The sequence below is a fragment of the Lagopus muta genome, chromosome 1 (genome assembly GCF_023343835.1).
Source record: "Lagopus muta isolate bLagMut1 chromosome 1, bLagMut1 primary, whole genome shotgun sequence".
Taxonomy (NCBI): Eukaryota; Metazoa; Chordata; class Aves; order Galliformes; family Phasianidae; genus Lagopus; species Lagopus muta.
The window spans coordinates 20,093,714-20,113,965 of record NC_064433.1 but is presented as its reverse complement, the minus strand read 5'-3'; the positions used below and the strand labels follow the sequence as shown (position 1 = coordinate 20,113,965).

At 39.2% G+C, this 20,252-nt stretch overlaps 1 protein-coding gene across 4 annotated transcripts in view; it reads left to right on the top strand.

Annotated features, from left to right (window-relative positions):
* PLXNB2 (plexin B2) overlaps positions 1-20,252 on the top strand; it is a 248,050-nt gene that overhangs the window by 214,081 nt on the left and 13,717 nt on the right. For all 4 annotated transcript variants that reach the window (XM_048934711.1, XM_048934511.1, XM_048934604.1 and 1 more), the window contains exons 19-32: positions 1,060-1,196; positions 2,103-2,270; positions 3,197-3,305; positions 4,774-5,001; positions 5,476-5,652; positions 6,041-6,180; positions 7,330-7,430; positions 9,658-9,887; positions 11,491-11,672; positions 12,447-12,513; positions 12,624-12,770; positions 15,205-15,361; positions 16,431-16,531; positions 17,375-17,459. In XM_048934711.1, coding sequence (XP_048790668.1) covers positions 1,060-1,196; positions 2,103-2,270; positions 3,197-3,305; positions 4,774-5,001; positions 5,476-5,652; positions 6,041-6,180; positions 7,330-7,430; positions 9,658-9,887; positions 11,491-11,672; positions 12,447-12,513; positions 12,624-12,770; positions 15,205-15,361; positions 16,431-16,531; positions 17,375-17,459 — 2,029 coding nt within the window. The remainder of the gene's footprint in view (positions 1-1,059; positions 1,197-2,102; positions 2,271-3,196; positions 3,306-4,773; positions 5,002-5,475; positions 5,653-6,040; positions 6,181-7,329; positions 7,431-9,657; positions 9,888-11,490; positions 11,673-12,446; positions 12,514-12,623; positions 12,771-15,204; positions 15,362-16,430; positions 16,532-17,374; positions 17,460-20,252) is intronic.

Below are 20,252 nucleotides of genomic sequence, written 5' to 3'. Positions count from 1 at the left end.
GTGTGCAGGGTCGCCAACCATAACCATCTAGAATCAACTAGAATCATCTAGTTTGGAAAAGACCTTCAAGACCAGCAAGTCCAACCATCAGTGTGAGCTGCCAGGTCCCCTCACTGTTGACCATCATGGACATGCTGCACAGAGCACTGCCCTAAGGCTGGACTTCACCATCATCCACTCATTTTAGCAAGTTGGCAGGCAGCGCGTGCTGAAGCCAGGCTGAGGGATCTCAAGCCACTTACACGGCTTCACTCACACTCTTAATTCAGAGGTGTCCTGAATAGCAATGATTTCCTCAACTGGGAGCAGGGACTACTTAGGGATGAAGTAATTAAATTGCATTTCTCATGAAAAGCCTTCACTGTTAATTTATAGTATTTGTCATATCTCTGGGAATGCAGTCACAGAAACAAAGAATGAATTGAGAAAAAAGGAGTGAACTTATTTGAGAAATTTTTATTTCTGAAAAATTTCATGACAATTTGAAGCTTGTTTCAACTGATCTTAAGAAATCCTTTTCGAGCTTTTAGGCGTATAAAGAAAAGTTTAGTATTTCCTAATTTTTTTTTCCTGTGAGCTCATTGGTAAAGAAGGAGACAATACTCTTTTAACTGCAATTAAAAGTCCTACATAAATGGAATCTTAATGTTCTTTTTGTTTTTTTAGTATCAGTTCTGTAAAACTTTTCTGTCTCATCTGTCACCGATGTGGAATGTAGGAAAGGGTAAGGAAAAGGGGAAGGCAGATTCAGCCATAAGGAAGAGAGAATTATTAAATGTGAAATCAAGAAATTCAACACAAAACCCACACAGATTTAATGGCAATTAACTCTAAATATTGCAAATAGGAAATTTAAGTTCATATAAAGCCACGTTACTTCTTCCTTTGCTCACCATGAGTAATGATAGACTTTTATTTGAGAAGACTTGTCCTTCATTATTTTTATCTTCTTATTTTTCAGGTAATAATATTAAACTACTATTATCTCCTATAATAGTAAATACTGATGTCAATTTTATTTTAATTTGCTGAAGTAGTTTGATCACTTTCTCCCTTCAGGACCCTCAGCCTACTGGAATAAGACCTCAAAGTGGTCCACAAGCAGGTGGAACCACACTTACCATCACTGGTATGAACCTGGCAACTGGTTCCAAGAAGGATGTTCGTGTTTATCTCGGTAGCCAGCCTTGCAATGTGTACGTACCCTGGGTAATGGAGAATAGAGTTGTATCCTAACAAAGCACCAACCTTTTCTGGCCTTTGGAAATTACACAAATCTTTTGTCTATCTCTTAGAGGTGACTCATGCTGTGCAGTGTGGTTCTGCACATAATGTTCAGACACAAACTCACTCAGAGGCTTCAGCTGGAATTGGTAGCTGCAAAAATCACCAAAGCTGAAGAACTCAGTTATGCAAAGAATTTTACAGTTTCAGCTCACTCTGATTGACTGGCTGCTCCATATCTGGCCATGCTCTCACTCAACATCTCCTCAGTGGTTCCATATACATATACACTTTTAATCCTGTTGTGCCCCTTGTTCATAGAATCATAGAATCATAGAATCACAGAATCACAGAATCATAGAATCACCAAGGTTGGAAAAGACCTAAAAGATCATCCAGTCCAACCGTTCACCTATTCCCAATAGCTCCCACTAAACCATGTCCCTCAACACAACATCAGCCTTTCCTTGAACACCCCCAGGCTCGCTGACTCCACCACCTCCCTGGGCAGTCCATTCCAGTGCCTGACCACCCCTTCTGGAAAGTAATTCTTCCTAATGTCCAGCCTGAATCTCCTCTGCCGTAGCTTGAAACCATTCTCTCTGGTCCTATCAATTATTAATTGCTGCCCTTCTCTCCCCCCCAGAAATGGAGTGAGATGAAATGTGCTGGCAGCACATTGTGTTTGTACAGTATTGCTTTTCATATCTGCTTAAAAACTCTAAATGATCTGGAGAAAATGTTACCTACTCATGTAATTTCCTAATGCTTAGCAAAAATAGAGTTTTTATTGTTGTTATTATGAAGTACTATAGTAAAGAATACAGATCACAGTAATGTTAGTAACTAAAGATGTTTCCTTTTCTTCTGCAATCTAGCACTGAATTTGGAGATGAGATTGTTTGCGTTACAGGACGTAATAGCAAGGTTGAAGCTGTTGGAGTCACAATGCGCTATGGGGAAACAAAAATTGATGTACCAGTGCAATTTTCATACAGTGAGAATCCTACTGTCACCAAGTTCAAGCCTGTAAATAGTTTCAGCAGGTAATGAAATATTTGTCATTACTTCATTTACAATTGGGTTAGAATATGTTGTAGCTTTTTCTCCATATAGAACTGTTTGAAATAAAAACTAGCATAGTCTCAAACTTATATGCTGACTGCTCTGCCTATTGGGCACAGTTGACAGAGAGGAATCAAGTAAATTTTTTCTTTCAGGAAGAAGTGTAAGATCATGATCTTAAAAATAGGATGATAAAATTAAAATCAGCCATGACTTCTCTTAGATAAACTGGTACCTTCCTCCATGTATAGGGAGCATTGCTTATGTAAAATTTGATGTGTTTTTCACACTTGCTTTTGATTTTTGTTTGGGTGGTTTGGAGGCCTCAGGGGTTCTTTGGTAGATCACTAGTGATTTACTCCAGGGTATTTAAAAGACATCTTTTTTCCTCCTTATGAACTGAACCTTATTTCAGTGGATTGCTCTGAGGATTGCTATCCTTCTCAATCTGTGTTACTGAGAAGACTTGAGTTCCCACCGGCCACCTGTATGCGTTCTTTTTCTTATATGAATACATTCTCTTGTAAAAAATATGTTGCAAATGAAAAGGAATAGGGAAGCCAGTTCCCTGCAGATCTGTGGAAAATACACTCACCTTTATCTCAGTGTGTGGTAGGTGGACGCATTTGAACAAAAACATTGCAGAAGTAAAGCACACAAAAATAGGCATCAGTGAAAAGCTACTGACAAACGACTTGCACTTTTCTATTCTGCTATTTGAAAATTACTTTTAAGTTGACATTGCTGTTTTTAAATGATGTTGCCATCAATAGCTTTAACAGAATTTTTTTGTGTAGAATGTGTGCAATTACATTCTCAGTGGAAGTAGTAATGCTGTAGGATAAAGCAATCTATAACTGTAGTGTTTTGCCAATTACTTGACTTCTCTATTAATTTTGTCTTTCAGTGGAGGGAGAAACATTACAGTAACTGGAACTGGGTTTGAACTGATCCAGAGTTTCTCACTGATGGTACATGCAGAGCGTCCAGAAGCAGGCAAACTGAGCTCCAAAACGGTAATTTTCTTTTTCCCCCACAAGGCATCACACTGGATGCATAACACATAATCTATTTAAAAAAATGCATGAACTTGCCCACTTGAATTCATTGGGCTTGAGGTGGAGGGACGTTTGAACAGGCTTCTGGGTCTGTTCTGGATCTCACTCTGAGAAAAGCCCACTCCCGCCATCTTCATTTACATTTACATGGATCTTATAATCTTTTGCTTTAAAATTATTTTCATTCAGAATGAATAAGGATATAAGAATTAAGCTTTGGATGGTAAACTGGATATATTACAAAACTTGAAAGTGGTGTAATTTGTCTTCATCTTTCTCCTTCCTTGCAAACTTCAGCAATTTGCCTAAAAGTCCTACAGTATTGCATTCTTGGCTTGCACAGTCAGTGCGCAACAAAAAAATCTTCTCTTTCTTTCTTCAAGCATATTCCACTTACAGCATGTTCCTAAAAAAAAGACATGAACAATAAATAAAGTTAAAAAAGAAAACAAACGTCTTGCTTGTAATGTTAAGAACTGACATTATCTGTAGGTCTCAATTTCACACTCTTCTCATGAAGATTGCAATTTAATACAAAGATTGAGAGCTTAGAAAACAATCTTCCAGTAAGAATGTGTTTTAAGGCTTTTTTTTAAGGCTAGCTTTTCAATTTGAGACTGTAGTGTGGCTCAATTTCAAAAATAATTATAGAATTGCTAATCTGCATTTCTAGTGTTTTATGTGTGGTTCAACTTTTAGAGTATGCTAAAGCCAGCTGGCTTTTTAATCTTTTTTGATCTTTTGTTTTGCTTCATTTCTGTAGCAATATCAATATTTAGGAGAGAAGCTATCAAGTGGCATTTGATTTCTGTGAGAAACTATGGTGTTAATAGAGGAAGTTCTGAGGGTTCTTGGCTGTGTGTGTTAGTGTTGTTGGCTGTGGTTTGTGTAACTGAATGGCTGCAGGAGTGTGTAGGATAAGAACATTTACGTAACTGAGAGTGAGGTGAGGGGCAGATCAATGGAGTTGTTATCAATTAGTAACAATTAGTAAATTTTATTCAGAAATTCACTTTGTAATTGTCTTGAATTTCAGCAAGGTATTCTACTGTGTCAGTAAAAAGAACCTGAGACACTTTATGGTTCAGAAGATGATCTGGATTAAACTTCCCATGTAAACCTCTTAATCTTAGAGCAATTTACTGATATCAGCCCAGTTGTCCAGAGCCACAGAATTTGGAGGCAATGGAAAGTGAGCTGTGTTTTTTCTGGGGACAGCTGCTAGGATATAATGAATCAACAGTTTGTTACCGTCATTATTACTTCTTCTTTTCTTTTTAGCAAGTACCAAATACTGTGTTATTTTTTCTGTATGAAGAGGATACAACTCCAGTGTTTTCATTTCTGAAGTGTGAAGTTATCAACACTTATGTATAAGAACCAATCAAACTCTAATATGTTCATGTTCTTCTCTTGTTTCTTATAGTTTGTTGGAAACTGTGTTATGAGACTTAATGAAACCACAGTGGTTTTTTCTTCACTACCAATATTGGAAGATCCAGAAAACTATAACATTACCACTATTATTCTAATGGATCATTATCAGTTGGTTGTAAAAAATGAGAGCCATTCATTTACATATGTTGCAGACCCAACCTTTGAAAATTTCACAGATGGCATCAAGAAGCAAGTCAACAAACTTATAAATGCAAAGGTAAATTTATTAAGAGATTATGGTTACTCACTTTGTCCTTGATACGTGTGTGAGATTTTTCCTTTCTTTCAAAAACCCTTAACCTATAATGAACAGCTGTTTGGTATAATACTTCAAATTCTAGAATGCCTTACTCCTGCTAGATAATAAATATTGTCTTTCCTTTCCCTCCCCTGCCCTTCTCAGAGGCCTTTTTGCCATACTTTGGGTTTCCCCAGGACTCCACTACTGTTGAGTCTGGCCTTCGGAAATTTCTTCTCCCAGAGAGCTCTCAAGGACTGCAGGGAACTTTTCTTCTTGAGTCAGGAAGAAAAGGAGAAGGAATTGTATGATTCCGCTCCACTCTGCTCTTCTGTACACTACAGTATGACTCACATCTGCTGCTCAAAATGATCCAAATAGAAATTATCAACTCGGGATTTCTCGTATCCCAAGACTTTGCCTTAATGACTTACTCTTTTATTTTCTGTCTAGGGCAGTAACCTGAACAAAGCCATGACCATTGACGAGGCCCAGGCTTTTGTAGGTGATGAGCCTTGCAACATAAAGACACTGACTGAAACAGACTTATATTGTGAGCCGCCTGAAGTACAGCCACAGCCAAAGAAAAGGCAGAAAAGGGATATGATCAATAACCTTCCAGAATTCATTGTAAGTTACCTTTTCAATATAATGTATACCGTAAAGAAACTCCTTGCAGTTCTTTCTTCCTCCAGTTTCTGCCTCTTGTCTAGAAGATGTCACATGTAAACAGTGTTCCCAAGCTGCCGAGCTGTACATTCTTCACACGGGATTGTAAAATTCTAGCTAGGCAAGCTGGGAATTTTTCTTCCTCTGCAAAGTAAAGTAAAATTATCTCATAGAATAAAGTGCTAGTGACCTAAATTTTGTATAAAGTATTCAGAAATGTTTCTTTTGTTTGGCAAATTGAGCTAGAAGTTCACTTAGTGAGAATTACTAAGAATTTAGAGCACAATTGAAAAGTGAGCCACTGTCCATTTGCAGTTCTTGAGGCAAATGTCTGTTCTTACCTAATTAGGTGAAATTTGGACTCCGTGAATGGGTCCTTGGAAGAGTGGAATATGATACACGTGTGAGTGACATCCCACTGAATCTTATTTTGCCACTGGTACTTATTCCTATGATAGCAATCATCATCATTTCTATCATCTGTTACAGGTAAGAAGTTCCTTTAATTATGTCCTTTTGTTGTCCTGTGTCCTACAGTTTAGAAGGTAATACCTGATTGTTCTGAGCTCAACCAACAAAATATAAATTTTAAGAGCTTTAGAGTTAAGAAAAGCAGTTAAGGCTGGAAATATGTCTGAGCACCAGTTTATTCCTCTCACGCACACCAAATAATGTGTAGGTGTTCAAGGCCAGGTTGGATGGGGCCCTGGGCAGCCTGGTTTAGCATTAAACGTGGAGGTTGGCGGCCTGCATGTGGCAGGGGGTTGAAGATTCATGATCCTTGAGGTCCCTTCCAACCCTGGCCATTCTGTGATTCTGTGATTCTGTGTGTCAGTCAGCATGGTGTGTCCTTTAGACGTGAGCACAACAATTGGTCCCAGGTTTGCCTAGTGCGCAACTGCGAAGTGGCACACACAACATTCTTGAAATGGCTGCTAACGTGCCTCTCCTGAAGGATATAACCTATTCTGCATACATATTCATCCACATTTATACTGCCTCAGTCAACTGTAACTCCAAGCTGGGATGTATTTGGCTTAGTGGTCATTTTGGTCTTTCAAGCTGAGATAAGTTTTACCCACACACAAATTTCATTATTAAGTTCACACTTCACAGAGGTCCAGAACAATGTCTGTACTTCACTTGAGACCTACTTAGCATAATTTTGAGGTTAGTAATACACTGACCTCATGCACAGACCTTAAGAGTAGGTGGATTTCATTCCAATGGTGTGTATGAGCAGAGCAGATGTTCTGTAGCCTCCTTGGTTCACTTCTTGTTGCATACCCTGGATGCCTCATAGCTAGTGTAGAACATACTGCAAGTAGTCTTTGTTTGGTGCATACAAATTAAGCTTCTGTACTGAATATATAGGATTTGTATGTATAAATATTTGTAGCTTAGTGCTTATTGGATTTCAAATGTCTGCCCCAGCACGCTTTCAAGTAGCATGTCTGTGGTGATGCCAGGGTGATTGGCACTAATTTTGAGCTACGGATGCTGTTCTCCATTTCTTCATCTGTCAGTAGTGTTCAAATGGAAATCTAAGCCAAGAACGGTCCTCCCGTCATCCCCTGTGGCAAACTATTTGATTTTACAATTTGTAACTTTTGTAAATCTTATTTTTATTCCATAAAGACGGCAGAGCCAGCAAGCAGAACGAGAGTATGAAAAAATTAAATCTCAACTTGAAGGCCTGGAGGAGAGTGTCAGAGACCGGTGCAAGAAGGAATTCACAGGTATGACAGATATTTGCACTGCTGTGAGTCCTCTTGAGCAATCGGAAGACCTGTGATGCTATGTTGCTAAAACTATCTCTTGAGAACAAATAATTCAAAGTAGGTCTTGGTAGTTTTGATTACAGGTATTGACACAGAGCAAACATTTTGCTATTATGTATAAAAGTCATAAATTATGTAAAATATGGAGTTGAGGTTCTTAAAGGAAATGGACAGTTTTAGTCTAAAGGAAGCACATTTTTCTATTACAAAATAAAAATAGTTGAGATGGGGGTTATTTGTAGTTATTTATGCACGTACATAAATGTGAGTGGATTGACACAGAGGAAAGAGAGGTTCGCAGTAACTAACTGTCCACTTAGTATTTAGCACAATGGCAATATATGCCAAGTATGTACATGAAAAATGATTTTCAGACCTGCAAAATGTATTTTCAGCAATCAGTCTGCAAAGGGATAATTGGTAAGCACGCAGGAAAGAAATAGTATGTTGTACAGTTTATCATGGCAAGACCCTATGCTTGATTTGAGAAGCTAGCTAATTGTTTTGTATAAATCTAGAAACATCATCCCAGGGAGGACAGCAGGAGGTGTGTAGGCTCAGCATTTCTACATGTTGAACCACTCATTGCAATGCTTAAATTAAGCATCTGAATGCAAACATTGCAAATATTGGCCTAAATGATTACCATGAAATGTCACCTCATTAGCTAATTAGACTTGCTGTTGGGTCGTGTTGAAATAATCCCTACTAAAAAAGCCACAGGTTTTATTCTACAGAGAAATAGATTACTTCATGCTGACAGCAGCTAACAAGAAGGACTGAATTAAACACCAATTTCAGGTTAGAGTTTGAAACTAATGTTAGGAGCTTGGGTATCTCAGTGACTTCTGCCATACTTGGAGCTTCTCTAAGTCTTGTTTTCCAGAAATGTTGGAGACTGAATGTTCTTTCCTTTCAACTTTCTTTCTCTGGAATGCTAACTCTTTCCATGTCCTAGACACAACCCAGAAACAAATCTTTGAATCAAAAACTGTTACTAGGGAAGCTTAATTTCAAACTGCATTTTGAAATGTGAAAGGTTTAATCAAAGTTAACAGCGCTCTCTCCTACTGCCTCCTCAATGCAAAACCTCATACTCATTTCTGAAAGGAAAAGGTGCCTTTCTCTTGCTGACCCTCCCTGGAGGGTGCTGCAGACTCCTGGTGTTTGGTGGGTTGAAGGTTTCCTCTCTGCTCCATTAAGCACAAATACTGAGGAAACAGAAAGCATCTGCAAGGAGCAATCCAGTTTCCAAACTGCATCCACCTTGGCTGACAGTAAAGTGAAACACTGAAGTCAAAACACGTTCTAGAGCCACAGTGTAAAGCTATAATGACAGCAGCATGAAATACAGACAGTCTGAAATACGTAGGACCAAGAATAGTCAAGAGCCATCAGGGAGGAAGTGCAAATACCAAAGAGCTGGAAACCACAAGACGCTTTCTCTCTTAGGATTTGCTGACTGCTCTAAAATAAAGGGGTAAATGAATGCATATGAGCAATAAAATTGCAGAGACACAAGGTCACTGTATTAATTAACATGGTATTCTAGTCAATCAACAATACTGGGTAATTGGAAATCCTTCAGCTAAAATAGCTCTTCCGAAAGATGATTCCCTAGTTGTTGTCCTTTTAAGAAATGCAAAGTTTCTGAGTCCCACAGAAATGTCTCCATCAATTTCAGCAAGATATTTAACCTTGTTCCTTCCTGCCATTCCCTTCCTCTCAATTAAATTAGTGTTCTTTATGTTTTAAACTGTACTTCTCCTGCATTGCTATGTGTTTTTAAAAATAACTTTCATTACTGCATGGATTCAGAGGAAATAGAACATACTTTGAAAAAACTGAAAAAACAGTATTGCTGTGTCAGTTTTTTGCTCTTTGCAGCAACCCCAGGTTCATACGTATGAACTCACTCAGACATCCATTAAGACTGTCTTTCAATAGATGTAAACAAGGAAACCATCTGTGCTAGAGACAGATGCTCATGTCACCAGAGGATTAGCTGTGGTCATAGTTAACAGGATAATTGGCAAAAATAACAAGAGAAAATGTGAGTTGAGATAGAGTTTTCAGTGATGAGTTACTTCTTCTATGCTGTGTGGTACCCAAAGCGATTGTGCTACCAAAAAAAAGAAAAAAGATGCAGGTTTTTTTTTAAATCAACTGTTCAACTGTGTTCTAGATCTAATGATAGAGATGGAGGATCAGACAAATGATGTAAATGAAGCTGGAATCCCAGTACTGGACTACAAAACATACACGGACAGAGTCTTCTTCTTGCCCTCCAAAGATGGGGAGAAGGATGTGATGATTACAGGCAAGCTGGATATTCCAGAGGCTCGGCGGCAGACTGTGGAGCAGGCTCTGAACCAGTTCTCCAACCTCCTCAATAGCAAATCATTTCTCATTAATGTGAGTATTGAAGTAGATTCACTTTGTCTCTTCGCTTGGCATACCTTGGCATTCAACACAGTAGGTTTGCAAGTACAAGTGAAACGAAGTCCATAGAAATAAGCCATTTTCTAAGATTCTGGTTCCATAGTAACCAAAGCCAAATCTGTGGCACTGCAGCCAGAACTTCCTGGAGTTACAGACAGGCATTTCTGTAGAACCAGCCATAGCATGTAGCATAGCCTTAGTCATCATTACAGCGGCTGCAGGAAAACAGATATTACCTGCTGTAAAAGCTGCTGTTACATGTTAGTGTATGTTTATCTTTTTAAGAAATGTGTCCAAGGGAATGGTGATTCCCTCTTGGTTCAGCTAGGTGCTGTGGTTACCAGTTACTCCTGGAAGCTGTCAGCTGGATTTTTCTCCCAGACAGCCCAAGACATAGGCTCCTCCAGAAACAAGTGCCCTATTCATAAAAATGATTGATGAGTACTCAGCTCCTCCAAAAAGATATCTAATTGCTCACACTCAAAAACTGAGCTGATTGTCAGACACCTAAATATAGATTTAGGCTCCTATCTACTTCTTATTCTTTAATGAGACTCCAGTGTTGAGCTAGTTAATGGTAACATTATAGTTTCTGGCAGAACAGAGTGCATTCCCAGGTGCACTTACTTAGATTAGTGGCTTTATAATATGATGTGAAAGGACTGGGAATTTGGGAAAGAGGAGAGTTGATTTTCCTTTTTAAAAAAATTGTCACAGAACACATTATTGTTCTTTCTTTCTCTCCCTCCCTCCCTTCCTCCCTCTCTCCCTCTCTCCCTTCCTTCCTCCCTCCCTCCCTCCCTCCCTCCCTCCCTCCCTCCCTCCCTCCCTCCCTCCCTCCCTCCCTCCCTTCCTCCCTCTCTCCCTCTCTCCCTTCCTTCCTCCCTCCCTCCCTTCCTCCCTCCCTCCCTTCCTCCCTCTCTCCCTCTCTCCCTTCCTTCCTCCCTCCCTCCCTTCCTCCCTCCCTTCCTCCCTCCCTCCCTCCCTCCCTCCCTCCCTCCCTTCCTCCCTTCCTCCCTTCCTCCCTTCCTCCCTTCCTCCCTTCCTCCCTTCCTTCCTTCCTCCCTTCCTCCCTCCCTTCCTTCCTTCCTCCCTTCCTCCCTTCCTTCCTTCCTTCCTTCCTTCCTTCCTTCCTTCCTTCCTTCCTTCCTTCCTTCCTTCCTTCCTTCCTTCCTTCCTTCCTTCCTTCCTTCCTTCCTTCCTTCCTTCCTTCCTTCCTTCCTTCCTTCCTTCCTTCCTTCCTTCCTTCCTTCCTTCCTTCCTTCCTTCCTTCCTTCCTTCCCTCCCTCCCTCCCTCCCTCCCTCCCTCCCTCCCTCCCTCCCTCCCTCCCTCCCTCCCTCCTTCAGTTAAAATATATTACCATTCCTTGGATTAGCTAAACCAAATGATCTATCTAAAACCAAATGATAGGGAACATATTCTTACAAGTAGTATTTTCGAACTTCTGAAAACTTTTCCATGTTGTGTTTAGGTTACTGTTAAAATAATATTCCTCATCTTTGTAATGCAGACAAGTGTTGAGGTTCTTCACAAAAACGTCAACTGACCTGCTTTTCCATTTGTTTTCTATTTCAGTTTATTCACACGCTGGAAAACCAAAGGGAGTTCTCTGCTCGAGCTAAAGTGTACTTTGCATCTTTACTGACGGTTGCTTTACATGGAAAACTAGAATACTATACTGACATCATGAGGACGCTGTTCTTAGAACTGATGGAGCAGTATGTGGTGGCCAAAAACCCAAAGCTGATGCTAAGAAGGTTTGAATGATTGTTATATTATTCTTTTGTTCTCTATTTTCCTGAAAATGTACTTCTTTTGCAACTTCTTTTGACTGTATTAAAACACCAGCTATCTGTGGAAGTCAAACACCCTCACCCAAGCATATTAAGAAGACAGCTTCACCAGAAATAGCCGTGAAAGGCAAAAGCTGGGCTGTTGGCAACAGATTTCCTTATTCAAATTGCTGTGACATAGAATCTGTATCAAGGTTGCTGAAGCATCTACCTTACTTCAAAATACAATAATGAACATTTCATTTACTTTTTAATCTGATTTTATTCCAAATTATCTAGCATTTATACCACACGTCATCTCCGTAATGAGCACACATAATCAGCTTTCATTATGTATTCGATGAAGGCTTGCACTAATGTTTTTAACCCTCCTGTTCTCTCAAATCCATTACAGAAGGCCTTGCTGTGCACATGTGCTTTGTAATCTGTAGAGTTGCTTTCCCAGTCTGCGCACTTCTGGGTTAATTTTTTAGCTCTTCTTACAGCATAGCCACAGTTTAAGGTTTTGCATAAAGACTGTGCTTTTTAGTAATGAGCCGAAGGTACTCGGGAATGATGAGCAATACAAAGCACTTATCATAAAGCAAGTACATGCTCTCAAGACTCTGTAGGGAAATCATTGCATTAGGAGAGTGCCTGCAGTTAAGCATGTAAAAAATATTATATTTCAAGCAACGCTTTTCTTTAAAACTTTGTCATTAAGTGCCGTTAACTTACTTGGCATTGTATTTTTTTTAGATCTGAAACAGTTGTTGAGAGAATGTTGTCTAACTGGATGTCTATTTGTTTATATCAGTACCTCAAGGTAAGAGCTGAAGTCTGTTGCCTTTGGGGTTTTTTCATCAGTAATACTTAAACATGCGCACTGAGTATATATTTCATTTTTGTTTATTTTGCTTTATTTCCTTGTAACAGGACAATGCTGGGGAGCCTCTTTACAAATTGTTCAAAGCCATCAAACACCAAGTAGAGAAAGGTCCAGTGGATGCTGTTCTGAAGAAAGCCAAGTATACGCTGAATGACACAGGCTTACTAGGAGATGATGTCGAGTATACACAGTTGGTAAGCAGAGCATGGTTAATACGTTATGAAAGTACTTTCCTATTATAATGAAGATGTCTAGTGTAAAGACTGTACATACTTTCTGAACTACTATGGTCTGCACAGGAATTCTGATCAAGGGCAATACTATAGATGATCAGCAAGTCTCCAAGCAGGAAAACAGAGTTATAATCTATTTTCTATGTGTTAAATTCCAGTTCTACCACTATGGAATTTACTTCACTAAATCCCTTCTGTATTTTTCAAGGTCTTCCTGAAGAGTGGCTGTGGTGTTTACGTCCTTCCCTTTTTCCATCTAAATTAACTTGTGATTGATTTTTGTTAAATTCTTTCACTAACATTGCGCTTGAACTTCAGGTTGTTTCTTTCACTTTTGATTTCTTCTTGTCAGAAAATTTTTTTTCATCTCTGATTCCTCTTTTATTGACATGTTAGCAGTCATTTGTGGTTGTCTCCAACTGAGAAAGACGCAGTGACATATCTGCAGTGTCAAAAGAGAAACTTAACCAAAAGCTTTAAGTCTGTTTGCGTATTCTGAAGGGATGCTGATGGGAGGGCTGATGTGAGGAGACTGCCATAGGACTTTCACTCACAGAGTCACTCGACTGTTACCTAGACTGCCTGCAGGAAAAGGGAGTGCTGACCAAGAATGAATATTTTAAGTTCAGTTGTTATGATGGGAATTAGCTGTGTTTCTGTGTTAATATCTGAGCTGAAAATACCACTCAGAGAACTGCACTAAGTGACAGTGCTGTATCCATTTTCTCTTGTGTATGGTGAAGAAAATGTATTTGTACTGTGCATCGTGCAAGTCTTCATAGCAGCAGTTTGTTATTCAGTCAGTTTCTTTTCATAAAAATCTGATGCCTATAATTAAGCTAAATGAATGCAGTGCAACAGCAGAAAATTTGTGTATGTAATCAGATGTGGGCAGAACAAGCATATTTAGATGTTAAACACTGTGACATTGTATAGTGGCGCTATTTGGTCCAGATTCACAAATTTCACATAAAACAATTATCTTGTATGTATGTGTGCACGTGCAAGATAATGAGATATATACAGATACATGTGTGATAAAAGACTGTGAAGCACTGCTGTAAATTATTAGGATCCTTCGGCATGATGGTGACGATGTTGTGGTAATAGAGAACAGTTAGGGAGCATTCATCCACCGAGGTCAGTTGAAGCATGAGTTAATTAGTTCACTTCTGCTGGAAAGTGAGATGTGGTGGGAGAGTACGGTACAGAGCTGTCTGCGCTCTGATTGTTCTTATTTAAAAGCTGAGTCTGTTTTGCATCACTGGTTACGCTGACATGCTGCATACTGAACCAGCAGCAAATCATGTCTAATTACCATAAAGCTAATAGGAAAAGGAAGGTGAAATCTCATGATTAGTTTGAGAGTTCTGCCAAGGGACAGTGCAATCATGTTTAATTTCACTGCCGTATGGCGTAGTTTTTCTTCGCGCAATAAAAATACCAACCGTGCAAGTTCAATTCTGAGGCTCATGGTGATAAATTTAGGTGTCATGGTTGGCAGGACCAGATGAGATGCTTAGGATCACCGGCTGGTCTTGTGACATGCCTGGCCTCCGAAGCTTCCCGACTAGCAAAACCTCCACAAAGATGTGGTGTTGTACTGATTTGGATACTGAAAGAAAGAGGTTTGCTGCAATGTCTGTTTGTTTTGGGTATTTTTTCCTCCCACGGAGGTTTACTGGCCATCATTTTCTCATTTGCTTCTATCTGTGCTGAAACTGATGTGTATAATGAAGATACTTTAAAAAAAATCCCCCTAGATATAACAAATTACAGGCTTTCAAGAGATTCGCTTTAACATAAAAAAAACATGTCAGTACTATCAGAAAACAGTAATATTTTAGAACTATTATAAACTACTTAGGTGTACTTCCTGCAGCTATTATGGTTATTGTGACAATAGTGAGCAATAAATAAAGTCTTGGAACATCAGAGCTGTTGTATATGGCTTTTATATATACAGATATATGTGTCTGTGTATTCATATATGTCTAGTGAGCAGCTGGTCACAGGAGATAAAGTTATGGGAATGGACAAATCACTACTCATCATCTGAGCCATGTTAGATCATATATGTACTGGCTTAGCCTGCTTAGCTTGAGAGGTAAAACCCAGTCTGTGAAGATAGCATAAAGGAAGACAAAAGTGTGCTGTATTCTAGGAGTTCAAAAAAGTGCAGTTCAGGTGGTTATTGGTAACACATTAAGTTTAGGCACTGTGTTACTTGTGCTTCTTGCGCCCCAAGTTATCAGTTATCATTGATCAACGAATTTTTTATTTAAACTTATTTTATGTAAATAATGTTTGCATTTGAACTATCTAGTAAGCCAGATTTACAGGTAATTTAAGCACTGATTTGTCGTAATAACCGTATACGTTCTTTCTTTCACAGACAGTAAATGTGTATGTCCAGGATGGAGGAACTGATTCTACACCTGTGAAAGTGCTGAACTGTGACACCATATCACAAGTAAAGGAAAAGATAATAGACCAAGTCTATCGAAATCTGCCATGTTCTCAGTGGCCAAAAGCTGAGAGTGTAGCTCTTGGTAGGTTGCTGCTTGTGATCCTATACAGAGTTGAGGAAACGTGCTTTGTGATTTTGACTTTTCCACATTGCCAAAAATTCCTACAAAAGCAACAAAAATTGAATTTATGTTCAGCTGGATGGAAATATACCACATTTTATCACAATCTTAATATGCATTTAAAATTAATGCTTTCTTATAGAGTTCTTTTTCATGATTGTTAAAGTTTTTGTCTACTGTCATTAGTGTGTAAAGAGCCTGTTAATGACTGTTAGCACAAATGTATTCATGTCTGACAGTATCGCAGGTACTAATTAATGTGATAATGACAGCATGGACAATTAACTGATGGAAAAGTAATGATGCAGTTTCAGAAATTGGTACCAATTTTGATCTTATGATTGTTCAAAAAAATTATAACTTAGAGGAATTTCACTTGTTAAAGATGATGAGCCACCCAACCTATGAAAATCATCATCTTCGAAGGCTTTCAGAATTGCTGTTCTCTTCTGAAAAAAAAGGAAAAAAAAGTCTGACCTAAAAGGCCTAATAATCTCATAGTAGAAGCTCCATTTAAGAAGTTTTGCAATATCCTCATTACTGTCTTAATTTGAAAGTAGAGGATGCAATTTTTACTCTTGAGAAAATACTGGTAAATTAACTAAGAATGGTTTTTCCAAACCACAGAAAGTCTTACTCCTCTATTTTGGACTGCCAGTGGTTCTTATTATATATATTAGTAGTATTCTATGCAAAGGAATTTGACCTAATCTGGGTGTTACTGCTCTGGCAGGGGACTGGACTAGATGATCTTTCAAGGTCCCTTCCACTCCCTGGCATTCTGTGATTCTCTGACTTTCTGTGGAAAATAACCAGAAATTATGTGCGTGGTTGGGAATAAATTGTGCAGACTTCTCTAATAAAGGCCAAACTAGAAAGCAATAAATAATGCACATCATGACGTGTCAAATTACCTCTTTTAATATTCCACAATGCGTCAGAGGTTCTCTAAATTTAAACATTCTTGGAGTAGTTATATTTGCCTGTGGTTAAAACAAGTTGTTTTTTTCTCATTTTAATTGCACCTTAGAGTGGCGTCCAGGCTCTACTGCACAGATCCTCTCAGACTTGGATTTAACATCCCAAAGAGATGGCAGATGGAAACGTATCAACACCCTGATGCATTATAATGTAAGGTGTTTCAGAGCAGTTGTTCACATCTGTTAATTGTTCTCTAGTAATAAATAAAATCTTTATTTGTTTATAGAGGAACTTCTGTTCTGTGTAAAGGATCAAAAGAAAAACTACCTCTGGGTCTAGACTGTAAAAACTTGAGAGCATGAAAGACATGGTCTAGACATATTGCCTAAATTCTCCTTTCAACATTCCAAAGCTCCCTGTGCCTTTGCTGGGTCTTTTATTCATATTTTCTTTTATTTCCTTTACAACTTCCTACCCTTGAGAATTATCCTTATTCTTGCTCTGCTGATAAATAGATTTTGGGTCGATCTGTTTTGTTCAACAGCCTAGTCAAGAGAGCAGATGTTGATGTTCTGTACAGTCTGTTAGATTTTGTGCTGGGCACACTAACACTTGCAATCCACTTATCTTTCCTTTGTATTTTATTTGTCCTCTTGTAACAACAGGTATCCTGTTTAGGAAAGCCAGAAGTTAGTTTTGTCTCAGAAAAGATAGAGGTGTGATTCTTCACAATAAGATCTATTTTTGCACAAAGGGCCTTCGCACTGGACAGATGAACCACTGATGCCTTGGATGTGCTTCTAGCATTTTGATTACTCTGAGGACGTGTTGATGCAATCTATTATGCAACAAGATGGAGGGCAGTCTGCTCTGAATGACAGATCTGGTTGCCCAATAAGCCTTTGTAGGGCAGCATTTATCAGATTTCTTTTGATAGAAATCAGGTCCAGATTTCTAGCAAAAGATTATGGAAACCACAGATTATCTGTTAAGAAAAAAGTTCAGCCTTGTTTTATTCTTTTGCATAACAACCCTATGTTTGTATCTTCAAAGGTCCGAGATGGTGCCACACTCATCTTATCGAAAATGGGAATTTCCCAGCAGCCAGAAGATAGTCAGCAAGATGTCCCTGGGGAAAGTAAGTATTTTAGGGCTTCTCTACTTCCCAAAATGTTTGGAAGCCAAACCTACACAGAGATGGTGATGGTGATCTTGGTAGTGTCTACTGAGTATATGGAGCAAGACTGTAGAATCATAGAATAGCTTGAGTTGGAAAGGACCTCAAGAATTATTACGTTTCAACCCCGCTGCCACAGGCAAGCAGGCTGCTAGATCAAGTGCTAGATCACATTGCCCAGGGGCCCTCCAAACTGGCCTAGAACACTTCCAGGGAGAGAGTGTCCACAACATCTCTGGGCAACCTGTTTCAGCACCTCATCACCCTCTCAGTGAAAAACTTTCCCCAATATCTAATCTAAATCTTTTAGTTTAAAAACATTCCCCCTTGTCCTATCACTATCTACCAGTGTAAAATTTCATTTCCCTCCTGTTTATGATCTCCCTTTAAATACTGGATGACTGTAATGAGGTCTCCCTGCAGCCTTCTCTTCTTCAGACTGAACAAGTCCAGCTCCTTCAGCCTATCTTCATAGGAGAGGTGCTCCAGCCCTCTGATCATCCCAAGACAGACACCCTGGGGGATACTGCTTGTCATTGGCTTCCACCTGGACATAGAGCCATTGACTACAACCCTCTGGCTGCAACCTTCCAACTGATTCTTTATCCACTGTATATTCCACCCTTCAAATCCATAGCTCTCCAATTTAGAGATAAGTATGTAGTGAGGGACCATGTCAAAGGCCTTGCACAAGACCAGGTTGAAGACATCAGTTGCCTTCCCTATGTCCACCAACGCCTTCACTCCATCATAGAAGGCCACTAGATTGATCAGGCATGATCTTTCCTTGGTGAAGCCATGCTGACTGTTTCGGATTACCTGCTCGTCCCACATATGCCTTAACATGTCTTCTATGAGGATCTGTTGAATGATCTTCCCAGTCACAGAGGTGAGACCCACTGGCCTGTAGTTCCTCCATCTTCCCTTTCTTGTAAATGGGAGTGATATTTCCCTTTCTCCAGTCATTAGAGAGTGGCTTGGCAACCACATCAGCCAGATCTCTCTAGACCCTGAAATGCATGTCATCCAGCCCCGTGGACTTGTACATGTTCAGTCTCATTAGGCAGTGTCAGACTTGCTCTGCCCTCACAGTGGGGAGGAATTTACTCCCCCTGTTCCCACCAACAGGTTCAAGGATGTGAGATTCAGGGATATGAGAAATAGGAGAATGCTGGCTGCCAGTGAAGGCTGAGGCAAAGAGCTCATTAAGTACCTCAGCCTTCTCCATATCTGTTGTATCCAGTTCTTGTTTATCTGATATGGTACGCTCTCTTTGGCCTGTCTCTTCTGGCCAATGTATCTATTGCATCCTTCTTGTTGTTTTAACATCCATCTCCAAGCTCAGTTCCATTTGTGCGTTGGGTTTTCTGATCCCATCTCTGCATGTTTGAACAGCATCCCTGTATTCTTCCCAGGTGGCACATCCTTGTTTCCACTGCCTTTTATTCCCCACCAGACTATAGAGGGCTTATTTGTTTTGTTCTACTTTCTGTACACTTGCATGCTTCCCTTCATCCTAGTTATAAAAGCCTGAAATAATGGAGCTTTAATTATAATTAGTGTAAGACTATATCCCAGCTTAATAGAAAGTGCTCTTAGCAAACATTACCATTCTGTTTCTTAATGCCATTACATCTGCAGCCAAAATGTTTCAATTTTTTAAGAAATAGATTCTCCTTCTTTCCTCATACTTTCAAAGTTTCTTCCACTTACTGAACTGAGAATTGAATGCACCTTTATAGATGAACCACAGGAGAGATCAGCTCCTCTGCTCCATGATAGAACAGATCTGATGAAATTTCTGTATTGCATTTCTTACAACTGCATTGCCTTGCAGACTAGTCTCTGTACATTCATAGTTTGTGTCCCTCTACCATGGCAAGTGGTATTTCTCCAGCTATGTTCACTTGGTTTTTCCAGAATGTGTTAGCTGATTTTGTTAATTCCTCATACTATCTCTTAAAATTTATATCTTTCCTTTGTTTCAAGGGTTGCAGTCCATTGTCAGCTACTGTCATGACTTACCTTTTAAATCTTCCTCTCTTTCATGTTAGTTATGCAGTTCCATATGCAATAATGCATGTTACATAAAGTTAATTCTAATGCTACTGCCTGATACAGTGTGTTGGACTTCTCTGTGTGAGAGATGACGTGGTAGCTTGGAACCCATCTTCTAAAGCTTTTACCTTCCTGTGTGGGTATGCTCTCTACACCAATTTCCTTTGTTTCTCAATTCCTTGACAGACAACATCCACTGTAGCCTAAAATGCACTGCGATATTAATGGAAGTATTTACTTGTAAGTTCATATTCTTCGTCATGTGATTCTTTTACATTTCAGATGTTCTGTTTCTCTTATTGTAATCCTTATATTCAGTTACTGTGCACGAGTTGGGTGTTAGAATTATGGATTGATTATTATTGTTGAGATCATTATTCCTTCCATGAAACTGTTTGATACACTTTTCAGTCTAGCACTGATTTTAAAAGCCATTGCTTCACCTAACAGTTTCATTCCTTTACACAAATGTAGCTAACTTAAATTTCGTGGCTTCCAACAGTTTGGCAATCAGACAGATTGGAAATAATATACCAGGAACATACATTTTTCAAGATGACTCTCAGTTGAGAGCTCGACATGTATTATTGCTATTTAACAGAAATGTGCCAGCTTCCATTTCATTAGTGTTCAGTGTTGACCAAGAGAGCAGAACAGGCAGAATTACTTGCCACTTACCTTTTACTCTTTCCTCTT